A 23,507-nucleotide genomic window follows, 5' to 3' on the forward strand; every position below is an offset into this window, starting at 1 on the left:
AACCTAAAGATATGCACTGGAAGATTTCTCAGGTTTTCTTGAGAATACTACTTTATTGTAATGTACTTTGGTATTACCTTTTAATTGAAAATTTCAAGTAATTATCATGCTATTCATATGCATGTAATATTTTATATTAAAATGGATGTTTTAATGTATATGCTTACAGCATTCTCTTATGAATTTTTCCTTTGCAGGGCATGATTTGAATTTAATTTTGGGGGCTGCTTTTGAAAACATTTATGTAATAATAATGTACCAGTTATGTAGATGCCTATTCAATGGCACTCTCTATATTACCCTTGATTTAGCTCCAGCTGCTAAAGGTGCTTGTTGCATTCAATGGCTAGGATTTGAACCCATGCGTGAACCTCTGTTTCAGAGTCTGTAGACTAATCCACTGGGCCAGAGTACTTCATAAATTTACTTTTTTTTCACATGTAATTTCTCTATCATAATCAGCCTCTAATAGATATCAATGCAGCTATGTAATTTGTTAATGGCTATGAACAGCTGAGGTATCCGACACAGCTGCTAGACTTGATGTTAGCGAGACGTAATATGTAGAGATGCATGAAATCTAGGATTCCATTATTTCAAACAAACTAAATTGTGGCATCCTTCTTCTTTTTGTTGTTGCTAGTTTTAATGGATGGTTGTCTCTTCTCAAGTACGTCATTGAACCAACTGGAGTGAAATAAATGAAGATCCCTCTACCAAATTACCCTTGACAAACTTCCCAAGCAGAAGAATAATCATTTAGCTGCCCCATTTTAGCATGTAGTCTCACTTGGTCTAATGATTCAGACCCATACTCAGGAATATTACATGACATTTTATGCCGGGTTTGAGTTTTAAAAAGAAAACTATGAAGTTTTCATCTAACTATCTTTATCAATTTTTAGAAATATGAGTTTGGATGGGATCTTTGAATAAATACAATATAAAAAAAAACAGAAGATATATTGTCGGCTTCCTGCAAGAAAGAACTTATCAACATGTTCTTAATTTTTTTGAATTGCTGAAATGGAAAAATGTCATGAATTTTCTTCTGGTACCATTCTTGAACCTAAATATGATATTATTATGACATAATAAGCAAAAACATGCCAACATGCATTACACACATTGATGCGTCCTTTCCCTGGGAACTGGATCGCGCATTTCGTTCCCCCCAAAAAAGACAAATTTTCATTCAACGTGCTTACACACATAGACAGATTCGCACTAGCGGCCTTTCTCTGGGAACTGGATTGCGCTTTCGCGTTAGAGTCTTTTCTCTAGGAAATTGATCAGTGGATTGCATATTTTTGTTTTCAAGAAAAGGGTATGTGGTATTCATGCTTAAGATTAGAAGCGTTTAGAGTGTTTTAAAATAAAATATAATAAAAATATAGATGAAGAAAAAATCTTGCTTTGTCAGAAAGTTTGAGAGTTAGGACAGAAAATTATACACTAGCTGCTAAAAGCACAAAAATAAGGTAATTTTTTTTTCTTCTCAAAATTGTGTTTTGCGCATGTGCGTGCTAGTTTCCTTGTTGGGGGAAGCAGACGATTGTGAAGTTCATTTTACAAAGAGCAAACACCCATTTTAAAAGAGCATTATTTTCTTTTTAATATTCATTATTCATTCATTATTATTGCTTGTCTATATAAATGTGTCACATGATTTAGTAAAAATAATCTTTCTAGTTTTCAACTGAATTTAAATGAGCAATGTGGATAGGATATATTACCCTACAGTCTGATAATCAACATACTGGTTGCATTTTTTTTTTCAATTACAATCTAGTAGCTCCATGATCTAACCTTGAGGTTACATGATGAACATTGCCTCTGACTCATATGGGGCTTTTACACCTCCCACATCATTAAAATACCTTGTATCTTTTCATTGAAACTCTTAACTTGATTTATTTGATGTGAGGCATGGTGAATGCACAATTAGTTCAGGAATGTTTGAGTATTATCACTATTTAATAATCATAGAAACTTCATCTGATCATAAGGGTGTGGATGCACACAATAAATTACAATTACTTGTGAACTGACTGGTGCTTGTGAATATATACATTGTCCCCTTTTGATTCTGAAAAAAGACCCTGCTAAGCGCTCGCATTAAAACATAAAAATGTTATGCTGTGGGAATCATTTTCAGTTGCTCTTCTGCCACAAAAAATGTTTTGTTCTTCTTTTTATGAATTATGATTGATAAATATTAATTTTTTTTGTTATGATTTGAATTTACATGCATAATAATATTAATATTGCATGAGAAAAGGGAAAGGGACGGACATACATGCTGCTCTACTTATTCTGTAGTAAATATATATTATCTGTACAATTGTAGCATCCCCACCCTTGAGGTCCTTCCTCCTGCCACCCACTTTCTTTAATCATTCTGCATACACAAGTAAAGTTTTGCAGGTATCTTTATATACTTATTAATGTTTTTAAGACTACCAGCATGTATCTTTGTTTTCTAAAATTGGCTCTTTCTTGGACTAAGTATTATTGCAATACATTTCTTCTCTTAACTTTACTTTCCATTAGAGACTTTTATTAATTCACTCTGTTGTGTCTTTGATGTTACCGCTTCATTATTAATAATGCTGCATTATTAAATATTTGGAATGCATGCATGAGAGCACTTACAGCAGCCTACCTGTTATCAGTCAGACACGCACACTCCACCAAACACACAATAGCACAATGGGGAGGTTAAACAATTCTATTACGTGGTTGTCTGGCCTGCCAGCCTGCCTGCCTGCCCAGCCTTCTCGGTGCTGCTGGTGCGGTTAGGGGCTGCTGAACTTTAATCATTCAATGGTTGGAGCTCCTACCAACAGGTCACGCATCATCTTCTCTCTCAATTTTCCTGGTTTGTAGGGATTCTCTTATTGGCAATGACTGACTGTCAAGTTATTTGATCTATCTGTTATAATCTTCGCTCTTTCATCCAGCTCACAGGAATAGGCATTTATTGAGGATTGCCTGTTTAATGCTGTCAATAACCAGAGATATATAATTGATGGATGGTATTATTATTGGATTCTGCTGTTATCTTCTTCAATTAATGTGAGTATTCTCTGATTCTCTCAGTGATCTCACTAAAGGGTCTCATATATTTTCATATTACAAGAGTGACTGGAATAAAATCCCAAAATTTTATATGCCTTTGAGGTTATGGTCACCATTCAGCTTGATTATTTTGAAGAAAATAATGTAATTCTTCTCATATCTGATACAGCATAGATTTTTTTTGTACGAACTATAATCCTGCGTATGTTTAGAAGGGTATAAATGGCATAGGCATATTCTTCAACTGATCTATGACAAGCTATGCTGTAAATAGGTTTTTTGAAACAATTAATACTGATATGTTTACTTTATGACAGAGTAATTTTTTATGATTTCCTCAACCCCGAAGATAACTTGTATCAAAAAAAGTACTAAAGCTTAGTCATGTGGACAATTACTGATGGAGAAAAATACATATTTGTAATAAAAAAAACAAGTTTGTTTTCACTCATAAATGTGGTTTTAGCATGAAGGTCCTGGTTGTGTTGTGTTTTAATTGAAGTAATGAACGATTGCTGTCACCTATTTAATTTCACCGTAGTGACGATGGTGCAATTTGTAAGCTAGCCATTCCATGTGATGTATTAGATGTCACTAAATGGTAGGATGAGGATTAGATGAAAACTATCTTATGTCATCATGATGGATGTGATGAAGTCTTCATTAAGATATGTCCAGTTAACCTTCCTGTCTGGATAGTAAATACCTTAGCTCAATAAAGGGATTGATAAACGGATTAATGCAGTATGTTGTAAAGTTCAGGGGAGTTCAGCGTGCATGGATATATAGTTAACATAGGGTTGTTTATGACACACAATCACAGAGCATTGTTGTTGTTTCTTCTAATACTTGAAGAATTCAATTCAATTAGTGCAACTCTTTGTTTTTTCATTTGTTTCCTCAGTATAATTAAATTTTGATAAGAAACTTGTCATCAAGTCACACGTATTGATATTGTAGATTTGAGAACAGGTAATTTAATTACCTCCAACGAGTGTAGGCCTATATATTTAATTAACCTCTTTTTTGTCTTGTGTAATTTACAGTCATCACATTTTAGTCAGTGTTGTTTTTTCAACAGATTGGAGATAAAAATAACTAACTGCTGTTCGCCTGTTTTTACAAGCCCCCCCCCCCCCTTCCCCCCTTACTGCTTCACAAGTGTCATATTTACTTCTCGATGGTATATATTTATATTTTTTTTTATTTAGTGTATATGGTTTTATCAATACATGTCAGTGCATCTCAACTTGCAGTGATCATTGTAAGCAACAGACTCTATTCTTCTAATAAAGCCCTGTGGCACCCTTATATGATAATGTGTATTGATGTTTCAATCCCACGATGAAAATGCCTTTTGTGTATTGATGAATTGAGTTTATGTAGACAACCTCCTTTCAACTTTGAAATATTGATGTTTCTATTCAGAGGAAACATTATATCCAAACAGACGAATGAAACTGGGTCTAGCAGACATAAAGAAACTCCATGCTGTGGTGTTATGGTGGATGACATGAATGAGAATGGAAACAATAATGTTCCCCTCCTTTTTTTGTCTACAGCGAACAACATGGTTTCACCCCATCCCACCCCCCCCCCTGTTAACCCTATACTGCACATCTGAGAAGAAACAAAAAGAAAAAAAATCTTTGTTTCGTTCTTTAAAAGATTGATATTAAGCCCCAACCTCATGAGATAAGTAGATACTTAGGATAAACCTAGAGGCAATTACCAGTCATTTCTTTACACCAGAGTATCCAATGCTTTTGAGGTTTCTTTGTTAACCATGCTTTTCTATCTTTCTTGCAAGCTTTCTATGGTACTTCAAATTAACTGTTGTGAAGGGTTGTTTACTAAATTGAAGGAGATGGATTCCTTTGTCATTTCTATCTCACAAACTATTGTGGAGTTGAATAGTTCAACAAGTTAGCTCAATAATCAATAATACCTCAAAGTTGGGTTTGATGGGATGTCACTGTAAAGATACTAGTTTGGAAGCTTTGACACACTTTCTGATAGTTTCAATGTTCAGTATATCAATGATTTTATTTACCCATCATTCATCATTGGAATGGAGTGGGTGGTTATTGTCTATTTACCTATCTGATTAGGGATTTAATTATTTTCTTTGTCTCAGACAATGTTTGATGGTCTATGAACCAGCTGAAACCGAGTAACCATTCACTGAATTAATGCATGGTATCCTGCTAACTGTAGAATGCAGTTTTGTTTTTTGTCAGCTTGACACTTTTTATGTGGGGTGTATGATTTTTGGTTTAGTGAATTATTCTGATCTGCCTGCTTTATTATAGGCTAATGTTTCATACACGACAAGGGGAGCATTTTGTGAAACAGACCACTGTTGCTGCGAATCCTTGTATTGGCTGAGAGCAACTTTAACATAAAATGAAGTATGTAGTATTTGTAGTGTCTTGCCACCTTGACGTTGATGAAATTTGTTTATCATGTATGTAGTCATGTTTTGACCTCTTCCTGCTGAATTACAAAATATGAGCTGACTAACATAATTTGGTTGATATGTAGATCACACTTGGTGCACAATATTTTACTTTAAATGAACCCAAAAGAAATGTTGAAGGCGTCCTCATTTGATGATGAAGGCAGAAGAGAGACTTTTTCTTATCTCTCTTTTTTTCGTTCTTTTACTAAAAGAAACACAGTTTTGTAATATATCCCACTTCCTATGATCAAAGTGCTATATTTAATGGTGAATGTCATCAGTTTAGGACCAATAAATACAGGCATGAATACCCACAGAGAGAGCGATTGCTAGATGAAATTGAAACTTTGAGTGCTTTATTCTGGGCATCATCCTTGTCTATCTCTAGAGGACTAGATATGTAAAGGTCATTGGTATAAGGTTAGTTCCACAATGACCACTTCACGACCTAGGCAATGTCTGCCCAATACTAGCTACTGTGATATGATTTGACACCATAGACTTAGATGGATAGTTTAGAGATATTGAAGCTTATTGAGTCTAGAAGTAATGAAAATGAAGCAATATTGAAGTAGAGACATCCTGGCAGTGGCAATAAAAACAAATTTGACAGACATCTCAGGTTGATTTGAAAGCTGGCAGTTATTAGTAGAGATATGTTTTCAGCTATGTAATGTTCTTTGGACCGTTATAGTAGAGAAAAGGAGTGTTTCAGGTTACAACTTATTTTTTGTATTTTTAGCAAATAAATATTAGTTTGAAACTGACTAAATATGGGGTCAGATTATCCATCTTTATTATTGTATGTTGTGTAAACTTATCTTTGGTCAATGCTCACAGCACATAAGTATGTGAATTACACCCTGTCCATTTTTACTTATATTATGACAAGTCCAGCATACTTATGATAAGCAAACCTACAAATGATATTTGAATAGGTTGATCTAAATTGATATCATAAGTTATAGAGCAAGGTTTGAATGGAGTATCATAAATAGACACTCCTGTAAGATACCAACAGGAGTGGTCTTTAATATCAGAATAAAAGAAGTATCATGTGGATAAACTTATAAAGAGATGTTTGTTGGACTCAGATGATTTCCTTGTCTCCTCTCCACTCCCTGTTCTCCTTCAAACTTGAACTCTTCTTTTAGAGCCTCAATCAACCAGGGTAGCTAGTGGCTTCTAGGTGTCTGATAAGAGATATGTGATACCACCTTAAAACCACTAGCATTTCAAGTTCATGAATAATCTCAAAGATACTCTGTACCCTCGAAAAACAATGATGACAGATCTAACTCCAGATAGATATGAAGAAAATCTTTTACACTTAATTGTTTTATTAATCTTAATGATCACATGTCCAGTTATTTAATGATATTAAAATGGATTTCCTACCAATTTATAAGATTGATGAGGTTGTCAAAGTGAGTCATACTCATAGTAATGGATACCATGGCCTATTTCATGTTCATTGAATGGAAAGATAAAAAGTGGGGTAGATCCCAGGGTTTAGGGGTATTCTGTGTCACCTCAGCTCACTGAAGCTCAGCCAATGAGTCCCTTGGTAGAGAGACCTGGTGGGGTCAGGTCTATTGTAAGTTCATGAGGCAAACCAGAGGTTACTAATGACAAATAAGGTAGGACAAGCCCTTTTCAACCAGCTGTGGAGTTTGCACTTCATGTAACCTTTACACCACTTTTAGCCAGGTGAACTAAATGTGCCGGTTGTATTTAATAACTTGTACAAGTTCTGAATTTGGAGAGCTTGATATATTTTTCAAGATGAAACACATATTAAAATAAGATATTTCATGAGTCATGGGATTTGTCATTGTTACCCTCACTATATAGGCCATATTCTACTGATTAGGCCTACAGTTGATCTTTGTTTATAGGCCTATCTTTGTTATTTGTTCAAGATTATTTGCCATTATTCATTAATCATTTCAACTCTCACTTTTGGAAATTTCTAGGAGATGGTACAGTGGTAAAAGATAGGACAGTGTGGGATAAAACTTTGGAATGGACAATTCATTAATCCATTCAGATTGATCCTGTAATCTGATACACTTGATTGGTTATACCATGGACCTATTACGTAATAGGTCCATGGTTATACCATAATACCTCCATGATTACACCTGGCACATATAAAGATACAATGAAACCAGTGAGGCATGATCAATTAATCACATTATCTCAGAAATTAAATCCCTCTTAATATGAGTCACATATAATGAGTTGAGTTCAAGGTCCCTGCTAGTGGGTGGTCACCTTACCATCTGGGGTCTAGCTCCTGCTTGTTTCCCCTACTGTCTGGCTTGAGTCTAGGGAGTGCTTGCATCTGGTGGGTGTGTTCCAATCTCCTTTCATAAGTGTATACTCAATATTTTTGAGTCAATATTTTAGTCAGAGATTCCTTGTTTGCAGTGTAAGCTTTTTGACATTATATCGAGGAGAGGTGGGGTGGAATATATTAGGTCTTGTATGCTATCATGGTGTTTGAGTCTTCAAACAAGTCTTCAAATTTATTCAAGTCTTGAGGTAAGATGATATTAGTTGTGTGATTAATCATATTGGAAGTGCACCATAGTGATTCATTACTTCAGATTTCATGTTTGCAATTCTTTATGTGCATTTATTTATTTCTTTATTCCTTGTTTTTTTTTAGGGGAGAACATTAAAAAGACCCTGGGAGATTCCAATTGATGACAATTTCATTACATCCAAAGCTGCCAATTGCCTTAGCATATCCGATTTTGAGGATTGATATGAATTGAATGTAATAACCACAGGGCTAGTGAATGGTTTTCAAGAGGCTGTGGTGATCTATTCCATTTTAACAAAGTCCTTGAGGGAAGAATGAGACATTATTACACTTTGTTGACAGCCAGCTAGATGTTTATTAATATTTTCTATGATGGAAGAGAAGGGAAGGTCTGTCTAAACCTGAATCCCAACCCATTATTTCTTGCATTCATTTCATCAAAACATTCTCCTCTTCCCCTCCTATAAGAAAACTTTAAAAAGAACAAAAGAAAAAGCATTGAATTTTCCTTTAGATTAAGTAAATTCATTGTAAACTGTGTATGGATTTTTAGAAAGATTTGTACATCAAAACTAGTTTTCATTATTGAAAATTGACGAGTCTGGCTTTTCCTTTTTTGGTCATTCCAGATTTCTTGAAACACTTGGGTTTCACATAAAGACAATTAGTAGGCGTAAATGTGGAGTGTATGGGTCAAAAAGATCATTGATAACTTGTTTGATTCCCTTAACCAGTAGCTTAACTTGGCTACAAATATAATATTAAAAAGTATTGTTGAAATATACATGTATAAAAGAGATTATATTTGCTCACCAAAAGTCCAAAACTACCTGTAATATGACTAGATTATTTTTCAGTTAATACATATGAAGATGAAGATATAATCTCATTAGTAGTTGGGTGGCTTGCACTGTCTGCTGGAGATATAATGAGCTTTACACAATTCTTGATCTAATTGTTGTCTGGTACAAGTAGTAGCTGTGAAGAACAGCCATATCAATTTGATCCTGGACAATAATAACCAACTATCTGATACGGAACCTGCCAGTCTGTTCTCCATCTGTCTGTCTGTCTATAGATTGGTAAAGAAAGAAGATGGCGATGAGAGATAATGTCCTCAAAAAGGGTGTTAGAATCAATTTTCCAGTCATAACCCCAACCCATTAAGTTTTACCATGAATTTCTAACATTCTGTATACCGATGGTAGATGTTCTTGGTAAAATAACAATTTTTAGCCATTAAATGGAAAAGACAGCTGGTGAAAGTGATCATGAAAACCCATTAGAGGTAGAAGTTAAAGGGGAATGAAACCTTTGGAACAAATAGGCTTGTGTAGAAACAGAAAAATCAAAGAATAAAAATAAAGAAAGTTTGAGGAAAATCAGACAAATAGTGAGAAAGTTATGAGCATTTGAATATTTCAATCACTAATGCTATGGTGATCCTCCCATTGGCAATGCGACAAGGATGTGTGATGTCACTGATGAACAACTTTCCCTTTGGTGGACTATAAAATATCCCCAAAATGTCTCTTTTTGTTTTTTCTTAAGATGATATAAACTCTTTATCCATGATGTATTCTTAAAAAATATGTATTACATGCCCTCATGTAGAAAGAACACATGATTTATGGATAGACGTGATAAAAGAGGCAATTCAAGTGAAATATATACTAAAGTAATGAGGAGAGTTGTTCACAAGTGACATCACACATCTTTGTCGCATTGCCAATTTGCTATCTCCATAGCATTGGTGATCGCAATATTCAAATGCTCATAACTTTCTCAATATTTGTCAGATTTTTCTCAAACTTTCGTTGATCTGTTTCTTTGATTTTTATGTTTTCACACAAGCTATCTTGTTCCAATGGTTTCATTCTCCTTTAATTTATACCAGAGTTGCCAAAATGAATTTATTTATCTATGAAGCAAAACTAATGTAACAAAGTGCATTGTATTCACTATTTTTAAAGTCCTATGTACGTCAACTTAGAATTCAAATTTGTGTTTATCCTTGTCATTTCATACTTGTGATATGAGTAAAGTGTCAAATACAATGAGTTGAGACCCATGGGGTGGTTCTAAGATTAATTACTTCATTCTACCACTCTTTTCATAATTGCAAACAAACTTATATAAATTGTATGAATATATCCTTTAAAGGTCAAGTCCACCCCAGAACATTGTTGATTTAAATAAATAGAGAAAAATCAAAGTAGCATAACGCTAAAAGTTTCATCAAAATCAGATGTAAAATAAGAAAGTTATGACATTTCGCTTATTTCTCACAAAACAGTGATGTCCTATTCAGTGACATGCAAATGAGACAGACGATGATGTTCCTCGCTCACTGTTTCTTTTTTGTGTTTTTTTTTTATTATACAATATTCAATTTCTTCACATGTGACAAAAAGGACCAACTTGACTGAACCATAATTTATAGTATTAAACAATGCTAATTCCACAGATTCATGGAGGAATTAATTGTTGTTTCACTTGACAATGAGGAGAAAATTAGAATATTTCTTACAAAAATATACAAACGAAATAGTGAGTGGATGACATCATCAGTCTTCTCATTTGCATACTGACCAGGATGCGCATATAACTATTTTGTGAAATTAAGGAAAACTTTGAAATAAGAAAAATCTTATTTTACAACCGATTTTGACGGAAGTTTCAGCGTTATGCTTGTTAGATTTTTCTCTTTTTATTCAAATTAACTTTTTGTTGGGGTGGACTTGTCCATTAATTATGTAGGTTGATATTGTATATGACTGAGTAGACATCTCAACTTGATATCTAGTACCTGGTAGAACTTCAACTCATCAATAATTGAATTCTTGCCTGGCTGAAGACTTGAGACACCTAAAAAAAAATGCTTTCACACCCACATGATCACAAAAAACATCTAGTATTCTGTCGGTATGTGAAGGCAGAAAATTTCAGAAAGAAAATAGAACAGATTAGCAGTATTTCTTGAAACAAATAGTCACTGACTAATTTGTTATAAACCAATCAGATTCAAGTGTTTTGGTAGTTTTAATAATTTTCTGTGAAAATTATCCTGTTTGTTTCCTAAAACTGCTCCATAGTAGGCTGCCTACTTTTCAAAATTACAAGGACTTTGCAGGGATATCTGCAAAGTCACTTGGGCATTCACTGTCTATGACATAAGCAAGGGTCAATTTGCTGCAGCCAGCTGATTACTATTTATTTGTTTTAGGCAGGTGAAAAGGGGATTATTATCTATAAATTTTCAGACCTGACCATGGTCTTAAAATTATGGTTATTTTGTGATTGTTTTTATTGGGTGGTGTGAAATCACCAACAGTTATGATTTCATTGAAGAACATCAAAGAGGCAAGCCGGCTGGAGAAACCCTAGCTCCCAAAGGGCACATGTCTTGTGTTGCTTCATCATGATGAATATTTTGGCTTGTCTTTACCATGGAGCTACTAGTCACAACTAACTTTTGTGTTTCCCAGAAGGAATATATGGGTTGCAAATGTTATGATAATGATATTCAGTTTGAATTACAGATAAGCTCCTAGTCCATGATTAATTACAAATTAGAAATTACATATTCCTGATGTTGGATGTGAAATCATTTAGGTTTTATCAGTCAAATTATTTATACATACTAATTTATACCAGACTTGAAATTATATATGCCTTCACAATATTTCATACCAATATTCATGTATTTTTCCTTTTTTTTAACTTCCAGTGTTTGCTAGTAATAGTATATCTGTCCCTTTTTTCATATGCCTATACATTGCTTTGCCTCCATCATAATTTCTTCCAAGGAAGGCACAATGTCATCCATAATAGTACATAATGACCCTGTCAATAACAATTCTTGCCATAACCATTTTCATTGAAGCAAACACAGCTATAGATTGGTAATGGGGGGTCGTATCTAGTTCTTAAAGGGAACTCGTAAACATTTCTCAAACTACTGTATCTAAAATATAATTTCAGTTTCAATGCTTCAATCACAATCTCTCTCAAGTTGTCTCCAGGCTATATTACTCACCAAGCCTGCTCTGTCAATTTCTGCTTTTGATTTGAAGTCTTTTCTGTCAACATGAAGAGAGAAACCAATTTTGTTGATGCGTATGTGGTGTTTCAGACTCTCCTTCTACTTCTTTCAATTCCTTTCCAATATTAGACCACTGTTCTATACATAGCCGATGGCTTGCACTGACTCACCCTTCTCAATATCAACATCATACCCCTATGATTTATTCTTCATCTAGCAATTTACTGAGTTATATCACCATTATGGAGTCTTAGATATGAAGAGATATTGATTAGAAGGTTATTTCTAAATAGCATTTCTAAATAACAGTGAATAATTACTTTCTTAGTGACCCTTTGCCCTTAGGTCTACTATGTGAAGACACAAAGCAACTCTGTAATTTCCAAAATTCCTTTACAATTGATTATGCCTACTTGTTGAAATTCAGGTTTAATGAATGATGTCATAGTCTTCTCCAAGTCTTTAAATGTTTTCATTAGCAAGACAATTTCATTTAAACTTGTAATGTGAAACAAAGCTAAATAAAACCTCATTAAAAAATATTTTCTTTGAATGACTCATCAATTTAGTGCATTTTTGCTTAAATTGTCTTTTATTTGTCAATACATGGATCTACTATTTCAAATCATGTGATAATTATATAGTGATTTAAGATACTTTCTCTCTTGTGTCAGGTTGTACCCATCTTAGTCCATGGGCATTGCTGTGACCCTCAATAGAGATCACCATCCATCTCTTTCTCTTGTTAAATATATAGCTCAAACTAAATTTTCCACTTCATTAAAGTTTGATTTACCTTCTTTCCACATCCAAATAAATCACAAGGAATATATATTATAAATTCAAGATTTCAGATGAAAGCACAGAACTTTTCCTTGTGCAATTATATGGAATATCAACTATATGGATTTATCCTTTTTTCTAATGGCTTCACATAGTATTCAATACATTATGATACTCAATGCCCACCATATATGACAGAGGTATATGATCTTGACCCCCATCAAGTTAGTGATGATGACCCTTGTCTTATTAAAGAGCTTCTACTTCTAGATTCAAGAAATGAAATCTGGTACCTCAGGGAAAGTCTCCTACTCAAAGTCACCCGAGACTCCTCCCGTCAGCATTTTATTAATTTCCACCAATCTTCAAGCGCCATCCATGTGTAGCAGCGTGGTAGGATGATTCCTGCTTCAGATTGGCTGTGTGATATGGAGGAAGTTTACTACCTCATTGTGAATGAAGCATGAATTTGTACAGAACACATCAAGTGTCATTCACTTGCATATTCACAAGATTTGGGGGCAGGTTTTGTGTGTGAGAGAGAATGAATATGGCTGCGGTTACACTCTGTGAGTTGCATGTGCAGTGTGTTATCCCATTTCAAAGCAGTTGACCTAGATACATCTCAGATTTATTTTGTATTTTCTCCACTCTTTTTTTCCATTTCTATCACTCATTCATTGAGGAAGTGATGTATTTTATGAATGACAGCAGGAAGGTGAGAAACTCTGCCAGATTGCTGGAAGAAATGCAAGTCTTTTTCTCCCATTAAGCTGTCTATAGGTCTATGGTTACAAGATATATCCTATACATGTAGTTAAGGGTTAGGAGCTTTCAGAAAGATATTTTTTCCTTCAAGATTGCGAAAATATTTGCCACCTGAAAGCAAATCAGAAGAAACTCTGGTAAAAGGCAAGAAGAATGCACATATGTACATTGCTTTAGGAATGTGAAATCGTGGTTCATAAAAGTAACCTGTATGTGTGGTAATTTTGGCATTCTGTGGTGTCTTTCATGGAATCCTAGATTTTGATTAGCTGTTGAGCATTTTTACCATGGTAGTTTCCATTGGATGGCAAAGTTACCAAAATCGGAACTTTTATGCTTCTGGGCCTTGGTTTGGTAAGATGTAAATGTGTCGGGCGTCTTGGGTATATTTCAAAATGACAAACCATTTATGATTTACATGAAACAGTAAATCATTCCTCTCTGTTGACCAAGAGAGGTTTTAAGATATTGTATGTTTTGTTGTCGGGAAATTTGGACTTGAATGCACCAGTTGAATTTAAGCAAGCTATTGGATTTATGCACAGTATCAAATTTGTTCGGTTTCTTTCTTCAGCCGGCTCTACCAGTTTATTTTGTATTATATATACTTGACATTGGAAGTATCTTATTTTGATTAGTGCTTGAACCTTCTCGGCTGGGTTTGTCAAATCAAAGATTTGTTTTCTTTCTCCAAGTCTTTACATTGTAACAAGAAGCAGTCTTGTGTTGCATCGATCACCACTGTCTCTGTGGCTTGCAGATGCCGAAACCTGAACTCTTGTTTTATTCAATCTCATTAGCTACAGTGTCCTCTGAATTCTTCTCTTCCCTCTATACATGCCTCTTTAGAATAACACAGCTGACAGTGAGGAATTATTCTAAATCCGTCTTTGCTTCAACATGTTAACATGTGACTGGCAGGGCAGAATGTTACACTCAAAAATTAATTTACTTAATTTGATTGCAGTTATTCATTCTTATCTAAGATAAGTAGGTTGAATAATCAAGTCAGAAGAAAGTAAACATTCTCATTATTCAACACTTTTTTTCTGTATTTTCCTTCTTATAATCCTCTTTTCTCCCTTTTATCTTAATTGTATGCCATTCCCCAACACTCATACATAAATTTCAGAATTTGAACTCTTCCGGTCTAATTGTTTTCAGAAAATGTTTGCTTTTTGTGCTTAAGGGTTGAAATGGAGAAAAAATATTATTTTCTCAGAAAAAGGAAATGTTTCGCTGGCATATTCACTTGTATTTAGGGTATCAATCACAATATGTGTCTGAATTGTCGGATGAGCATGTTTTATAAGGTCCTTTATTGAAAATTCCCTTTCTCTCTACACACCCCTTGCTCAGACACCCACACTCATAGAAATCACAGAAATTTAATTTAAAAAAAATAAACAACAAAGTAGACTATGGTTTTAGCCAGAATTATTTTAACCAACAACTTATTTTTATTATTCCTTTAAGAAAAAACTTGGTTTGCTGTAATTGGTTTGGATTTGAGTATTTGTCCATGTTTACTCTGTTTGCAAATAATTTGATTTGACAAAGAACAACCTACATATAGTATGCTGCTTTAGGGTCAACTGACACATTTACAAATAGCAGTTTAGTTTCTCTCTCTTTTCTTGTTCCAGACATTCCATCAATTTCAACAGCTCTTTACCAAAGCAATTGCACCCTGTAAGATAGTTAAAATCTCTGCTTTACACAGATAAAGAAGATCTCACAAGAAGAAATTTGTTTAGTTTGTTTCTTCAATCTCTCAGGATTCCTATTGATAGCTTACTCTCAGAAACCTTTTCACTGCTCTCCACAATTAACAACTCTCTCTCCCTACTGCTATGCAATGGTGATGTTTCCCTTTGAAATGTTGTATAGTATGCTTGTAGCAGAGATCTAGCCAGATGGTTATAGATCATAATTATGGTTGAAGCATCAGTTGTAATTACATTTGTTGATGTTAAGCAGCAACATTCTTCATTCATGGACGACTTGTACAGGGTTACATGGCTCCATACTGCTGTCTATCATTCGCTCTACATTTATGTTATGATTGCTTGTGGCGACAGAAATTGAAAATTGGATTTATGATGCGTGTACCAGCTTTTCTTTTTAATATATACCATTTTCCTTTCATTTCCTGCTTGTGGAAAATTAATATTGCTGTTACTTTTTTCATCTTCAGAGGGGTGGAGGTAAAATGAAAGAAGTTTGGAACTGAAATTAGTATAACAGAATCATATTGACCAATTCATTATTCATTCTATAATTTGTATCTCTCTTTTTCACATTTATTTTTACAGATCTCAAATCATCCTGACAATAGACTGGAAGAGAATGGTGATGGCTGCCTAGGAGAAGGGTATATCCCAGCACACCAACATAGAGAGCATCATGTACCACTGCCACCAATCAGATGGGATAGTCACACTCTTACCTTAGACCTTTCTAGAACTCCCAGATTCACTAACGGGGCTCTGTGTCGTCGAAGCGAGGACACTTATATATCATTATCATCTTGCGAGAGGAGGAGGAGGAGGAGCAACCGAAGACGCCGTTCACCAGGAGACGGAAGATCTGGAGATAGTGATCAGTCAGGAAGGAGGAGGAATAGAATCCGGGGTAACTCCCACACTCTACCTCTGCCAGGTCGAACAGCTATGGGCATGCAGGCCCCTTTAAGAACTAGTGCTTGTTTAGATGATAGACGAGGAATGATCGAAGAACACATTGTCACAGGGGCTAGTTGTGAAGCTATTCTACCAGATACAGTTGAAAATATGTGGGCTCGCATTGAAAATACTAGGAGTACCAATGTACAATCAGTTGGTAACCATACTAATGGGATTGTGAACAGAAATGAAGAGACAATTATGGATAGGCACTATCCTGAAGAAAATACTGTGTTAGATAACAATAATGAGCAGACAGAGGATAGCCATAAAACCAGCAGTAGCTCAACCAGTCCACTGCAGAACCGCTCTCCTCCTAGTGAGAGAAGTCCTTCAGGTAGCAGTGAGAGGCTTACAGGAGGTACTGCCAGCAGTAGCAGTCGTAATACACGCACATCATCCACAAACCAAAGACGTCAACGCCGACGTAGGTCCTCTGACCGTCGGATGAGGACCTCTTCAAGCAATTACAGCACGTCTTCCACTGACCACAGCTCTAAGAGCAATGGAGGAATCAGACAAACTGCTAGAGCAAGACAGCAACAACTGTTTAGTACAAGCTCATCAAGCGATAGTGAGGATAACACTCCTCAACGCCCCCGCAGACTGATTGCACGCATGGGAAATGGAGGCATAACACATGAGGTAGATAAACAGGGTCAAAGTGGACAGTCAAATGGACCAAGTCGTTCAAGGAGACACACCCGTGGGACAAGAAACAGGCAGAGACCTTTAAGTGCTCAACCTACGGTAGGAAGACAGTCTATTCCTCAGTCGCAGATAATCACTAATGCTAAACCAAATCCTAGACCCGGTACAGGTCATGAAAGACATAATACAACTCATGGATTGAGTCCATCTAGTATTCAGTTCAATCAACATGGTAGGGTCAAGCAAAAGAGACCAGATTCATTGGACTTAAAGCTCATATGGAGCTCCCATAGGGGTTATATTGGTCATCAAAGTTCATTATCCACTAGTTCTTCCGCTGATTCTTATGATCCCTGGATTCCCCGGGATGGTGTGACTATTGCACCAAAAAATGAAAAGTTAACTGTCAATATGGCTTCTAGTGAATCTAAGGTTCCACAGAAAGCACCATCATGCAGTAAAAAGAAACAACTGCATCGCATGTCAGAGGGCAAGAACCAACCTAGGAACAATCTACCAGCATCCCTCCAACAACCTGATAACAATGCTCATATCAGGGTTCATCCTACTTGCAATGTCAATGGACCGATGGCTGAAATGGGGCTTCCATGTAGCAATATTGAGAGGGAACATGCAACACCTGAAAAAGACATTGACACCACCGAGTGTTGTGATGTGACAGAAAATACAACGAAGGACCGTCCAAAATCTATGGTGGAGTTTAACAAGGATACCAGTATTCTGGTTTCTGAAATTTTAAGCCATGCTGACGGTGATATCTCTCCTGCTGTCAAGACTGTTCTTCAAGATATCCACAGTGTAATTGAGAATGATGATAGGTATCTAAGTGAACTATGGCAGAGTGCTTGCATTCTCGATAAGTTTGCCAATAAATGTACACACCAGAGAAATTCCTTGCAGAATGGTATCGTGCGCTTCAAGGATAACAGAGAACAAGACAACGTGGAGGCCACAGTCTCCAAGTCTGAACAGATGAAGTTCCGTCATAGTTGTCCTGATGCTGATGATATGCAAAGGCAAGCAGAGAAGATGCTGAATGTATCCAGAGCAGAACTTGTTAAAAGCCTGGAAGATGCTCGAGAAACTATTTTGTAATGGACAGGTGCATACAGATATCGCTTTCAAATGTGAACAATCTATCCAATGAGTAAAGACTCTTCCACTTCATCAAAGATTATCCATGCTTCCTTACCTTTGCAATCATTTCCTAAGGAAGAGACTTGATTTCTATACTTTGAATTGTTGTAGTATTAAAAAATGTAATCATGTGGTGTAAAGATTATTTCCTACATGAGAGTGACTTGGTAAAGTAGTAGATTGTAGATACCAAAGAGAACAGAATGTTATCAATTGATTTCTCTTGTTACTAGTCTGTTTATTGTAGGTTTTATTCCAAATATCATTTGACTTGACATTATTTATGAAACATACTCAAAATCAAAGAAGCATGCTAGGAGAAAAAAAAATGGTATCATTATTAATTTCCTGTCATTTTCTCTGTAAGATATTTATGATTGCAAAAGACATCAAATTTTGTGCTTCAGTTGATGCAGGTGTTTAAGCATTCTGTTCCTAGTGTCACCCATTGAACTCATTCTAGAGGCTAATATTCAACTCAATAGCTATGCAATTTGGTTAGATTGATAGAGGTTTTGACATTTACAAGGTAACTTAATCCTGTGATGCATGAATGTTATTGAAAATAGGAAAAAAAACACTTAGATTATTATGATTGTCATGAAAATGTTGAGGTTTTACATGACCAGATTCCTGTTGCATAAGAGATACAATCAATAAATAGAACTCCAAGTATGTAACAAAGTACATACAATGTTACAATCAATCATAAATGTTAATTGTATCTCTTTACATGTATGTTACACTCCATACAATAGGTCATTGTATCATTCTGTCTTTAAAAAAAATCTTAATATATATTTTAATTTTCTCTTTCTATCTCTCTCTCTCTGTTCTCTCATTTTCTCTTTTTGTCTCTCTCTCGTCCCCCTAATTTCCTGTCTTTTCCTGTTCCCATTTCAGAACTGTATAGTATTCATCTCTAACCCTCTCTTCGAAATTATTCCTCTCAAGCTAGTTTTGTTTTGATCTACATATAATCTAATGGTTTTTCTAAATCTGACAGATGACATATAGATATTGGGATTTCCCTTTTCCCTTTTTATATTTATGACAATGCTTGCAAGTTGTTAACTCTTTAAAGCACCCTTTCTCAAAGGTAACTTGCATTTTTATTTTTTATTTCTTTCTTTTGCTGCAGTGTCTAGACTGAATAGGAAGGAAAGCTCTGTGCAATGTTCTTGATTTTTGTATCGTGTCCTACAAAAACTTTTGTATTTGTACAAATTTGTGTGTTTATTTATTTTTGTGGCATTGTATAACAATGCATTGGTGCTAGGAAGTTGAAATGTGAGTGTTAGAATGATAAAAATGCTTCTTTTTATTTATCTCCTTATTTCCTTCATCTTAAAGATAGTTACATCAGTCAAAACTTTTGGTTACTGTACATCACCAATGGAAAGAAGTACATGATGAATTATAATATCATAGTTGCAAGATATAAGTTAAGCTGTTGAACTTAGAGGTACAGTGTATGTTTTATTGTAATTCACTGATTATGCATCATTAGCACTACATTTTCTTCATGCATTCCATTCTGATGTATTATGTGGTTATTACTTGATTACAACTGAATTTCTTTGATTTGCTGGATTCATTTCAATCATTGATAGCAAACTGAATGGTGTAAATGATATTGTTCATTTAAGAAACAGAGAAGTGTAAGTGCTTCCTCATGAAAACAATGGTTTAGTTATGTGTGTTTTTTAAAGTTTTTATGCTTATTGGCTAGGTTGTCTAAATCTCAGTTATCAGTTTTTATATTATTTTGGTCAATTGCATACATTATGAGAAAGAGAAAATTTCTCCTATTTCAGTCTATGCAGCTCGTACAAAAGTGTAAAAAGTATTTGTGTCTGCTTTCATTTGTTGGTCTTGTTACATATCAGGCAGATTCATATTAACGTAGATTAGATTATTGGAATACTTTTTCACGTGAAAGAATTAATATCATTAATGCTGTGAGAAATATGATGTGTACATGCTACCAGGAAATACTGCATTAATACAAAGCTTCTTTTGTTTTAATGCTTTGCTGATCATGAATGTTCTTTTGTAAAGGAAAATTGATACTTGAGGGGAAAATAAAACCACATTGTTTGCTATGGTTTTGCGAGTATTTTCAGGAAATGAGAAATAAAAGACACCGTCTTCATTTCAAATGGGTCATGAAGTGGCTTTGATTCATACTCAGAAAGGGGCCCTGGAAATAGAAGAAAGTTTGCGGATTTCCCACAACATAGAAACCACATTTTTGTCTTGTGAAATAATAGCAATGTTGTTCCTAATGACTGAGTTTATAGAAACTTGAATCAATTCCAAAATGTGAAGCTTTTTATTACGAATTCTTTGTCTATGGTCCATCTTTCTTTTCTCTGAGCTATCTTTAGTGTATGCTTTTGCTTCTTTGGCATCTCCCATCACCATGTGTGGATCAGGGAGCCAACTATTCTCTGTGTCATGTTTTTTTTGTTGATCTGTTTGATTTCAATATAGTTTTGCACTAAGAAAGTGTACACTACATCATTTACACAACATTTCATTCATCAGGGCATAAGAAAACAATTTATCACTATTTCCATCAGTGCTTGACAAAAAGTTTATCGGTAAGAAACTTAATATCTTAGGTCTGAACTAAGATGTAATATTATCTGTTCATATCTAATCAATGCAAGCAGTCTGGTTTGGCTGTTAAGCCAATTAAGCAATTCAAACATCGACACTGATATTGATTTTAATGTTTTATTTATGAGTGCCTTTTACTTCATGTTGATCTTTTTCTGTATCAAAATTCTTCTAGATCATGTGAAAAATGCCCTTGATGTGTTATGGTTTTTTTTCTTTCTGTTCTTAAAATCAATAAAGAAAACAATTTGGACACTGGTGAAATTATTCAACCAGCCACCTTTATTTCCTTTCCTCTCCAGCCAGTGTTTTCTATAATATTTACATCATGTTCATGTGATATACCATGAGTTCTTGTGCATGTTTTGCAAATAAAGAATATGATATGATAATGTATTAATTATATTTCAGCATTGCATATTTTTATATTTTGTCTTTCATGTTAATGCTGCTGCTGCTGCTTATAGTGATGATGATGATGATGTTTGGTGGTGATGAAGACCATGAAGATGACAGAGGTTGTAGTGTTGGCAGATGTGATGATTAAATCAAACAATAATGATTGTGATGGTGGTGGTAGTGCTAGTAGTGATTACAGCAGTTGTGATGGATATTATACAAATAATGAACGAAGAGCCAATTGATATACCGCAATGAGGTCTGAAGAACCGAGTGCATTAAATCCATTCTACGAGTTGAGCACAGAGTTCATCATTTATGTCCTCTTATGCACAAGAATGTGTGCATTGTTTGTTTTATACACCCCCCTCCCCCATGTTACTGAGTTGCCCTGAATGCTATATTTGATCAAATTCTAGATAATTCCAGACTTCGCACTATCCTGCACTCAGAGTGCAGGATAGTGCATTTGGTGTGACATCAGAGTGCAGGGTAGTGCATTTTGGATGACATAGTGCAATTTGCTGAACATCATGTGATCCAATTTGGACCAATCAGATAAGAGAACATTCTTGGGAGTTGTATTATAAGTAGTTTTGACTGTTACAATGATGAAAATATATCAATCAGCCTGATGTATACGGTATTGATCATGATGATGATGATGACTGGTGTGGTTGTAGTGGAAGTAATGATTTGATGATGATGATGATGATGATGATGGTGGTGGTGGTGGTGGTGGTGGTGGTGGTGGTGATGATGATGATGATGGTGATTAAAGAAATAGCAAGTTGGGGTGGAATGAGAGAGTAAAACTTGTAAAGGGGTGGGGTTCCAATGTTTACCATCTTATTTCCTTTTCTTTACTTGAACCTTCACCTTACTTATTAAAATATATGGAGCAATCTAAAAACATTGGTAGAACCCCCCCCCCCCCCATGAAGACGAGGGGGGAAACACACAAACACATACATACAGACACAGGTCATATTAACACCACTAAAGAAATTCTCTTAATGATTTTTACACCTATAAATGAAACATATAGTATATTGTTCTATGTTTAGAGACCATATAACCATCACAACAATTGTCATTCCTGTTATTCTTTTATATTTCCTTCTCTCATATTGTGTAAGTCTTAATATCCTTTACACCCCTCCCACTATTTCTCTGTTTCACTTTTAACACTTCCTGTCTTTATCCACCCTGTTTGACCTTGATTCAGCTCTTACATATTTGGTATATTCCTATTACATTTTGATTAGAATTGTCTTCATCTTGGTTATCTCCTATATAGTTTCATTATTTGACCTGCCTCCAAAAATACAAACATTAAGTAAATATGCTTGTATACAAATCTAATTTGAAAATTAGTGACAAACCAATTTTTACACTCCTGCTCCAGTGGAGAAGGTCTATCTAGGTATTATGACCCCATGGGCAAACTATTTGCCCCCCCCTTCCCTACCCAAGCAATTGATTGAAGGAACCAAGCATTGAAAATAAATTCAAATTTCAATCCATAAGCACATTTTTTTAGCATTTTGGACAATGAAACTAAAAACAATACACTCAAAATGAAATTGAACCATAGTGGCTTATAGAGAATATCAAAAACTTGATCTAAATAAGAAGTTTTCTCATTTTTTTCCTAGTTTTGAAAATTGGTACTTCTTTTGGAAGTGATGTTAATAAAATCCTTGACAAATACTTGAGGCTTAATTTTATAGGCATTGGTAAAAAAACGGTTACAGAATCAAAGGACAAGTCCACCTCAACAAATTTAAACAAAAAGAGAAAAATCCAACAAGCTTAAAGGGGGAGAGAACTATGTGTGGTCTCTCATTGACTGTGTTTTATAAATACATAGTCTTAAAAAGTATGTTTTCAGATATCTACTTAAAGCTACAGAGAATAAATTGACCTATAATTGTATTTGTATAGAGAAACTAAAATGTTTTGAGAGAAATATTGAATTTTTTTTTCTACTTGGTAACATAAAAATTGCGTTATAAATGTATTGAGTAGATAATTAACATGTTATCATTCAAGTGGGTCTATAGCATTACGGGTCAGAAAACTGGCCAGGTATGAGTAGTTGAGGACACGAGATGGCGCTATTGGTTCATATCGGCTTTATCACAGAGAATTTCATAAAAATCGGATATAAAATAAGAAATTTTATTTCACACAACAGTTATATGCACATCCTGTTCCGTATGCAAATGAGGGGCTGATGATATCAACCATTCACTATTTCTTTTGTATTCTATTATATGAAATTTGAAATACTCTGGT

General features: G+C 34.8%; 1 protein-coding gene across 4 annotated transcripts; it reads left to right on the plus strand.

The window, feature by feature from the left end:
- The first annotated feature begins 2,779 nt into the window (after positions 1–2,779).
- LOC121410246 (ankyrin repeat, bromo and BTB domain-containing protein DDB_G0293800-like) lies at positions 2,780–20,623 on the plus strand. 4 transcript variants are annotated; one of them, XM_041602187.1, is made up of 2 exons: positions 2,780–3,078; positions 16,005–20,623. In XM_041602187.1, the coding sequence occupies exon 2, from the start codon at positions 16,362–16,364 to the stop codon at positions 18,138–18,140; it is 1,779 nt and encodes a 592-aa protein (XP_041458121.1). In that variant the 5' UTR covers positions 2,780–3,078; positions 16,005–16,361; the 3' UTR covers positions 18,141–20,623. The 4 variants fall into 4 exon arrangements, with proteins under 4 accessions (XP_041458121.1, XP_041458120.1, XP_041458122.1 ...); XM_041602186.1 differs by lacking the exon at positions 2,780–3,078 and adding an exon at positions 7,787–8,089; XM_041602188.1 differs by lacking the exon at positions 2,780–3,078 and adding an exon at positions 7,792–7,896.
- The last annotated feature ends 2,884 nt before the right edge of the window (positions 20,624–23,507 follow it).

The sequence above is a fragment of the Lytechinus variegatus genome, chromosome 3, assembly GCF_018143015.1.
Source record: "Lytechinus variegatus isolate NC3 chromosome 3, Lvar_3.0, whole genome shotgun sequence".
Classification (NCBI taxonomy): domain Eukaryota; kingdom Metazoa; phylum Echinodermata; class Echinoidea; order Temnopleuroida; family Toxopneustidae; genus Lytechinus; species Lytechinus variegatus.

Coding starts and splice junctions, on each gene's coding strand:
- LOC121410246 (XM_041602186.1), top strand. CDS start 8,033: ATGCTATCATGGTGTTTGAGTCTTCAAACAAGTCTTCAAATTTATTCA. Junction 8,090..16,004: donor AAATTTATTCAAGTCTTGAG/GTAAGATGATAT, acceptor TTATTTTTACAG/ATCTCAAATCATCCTGACAA.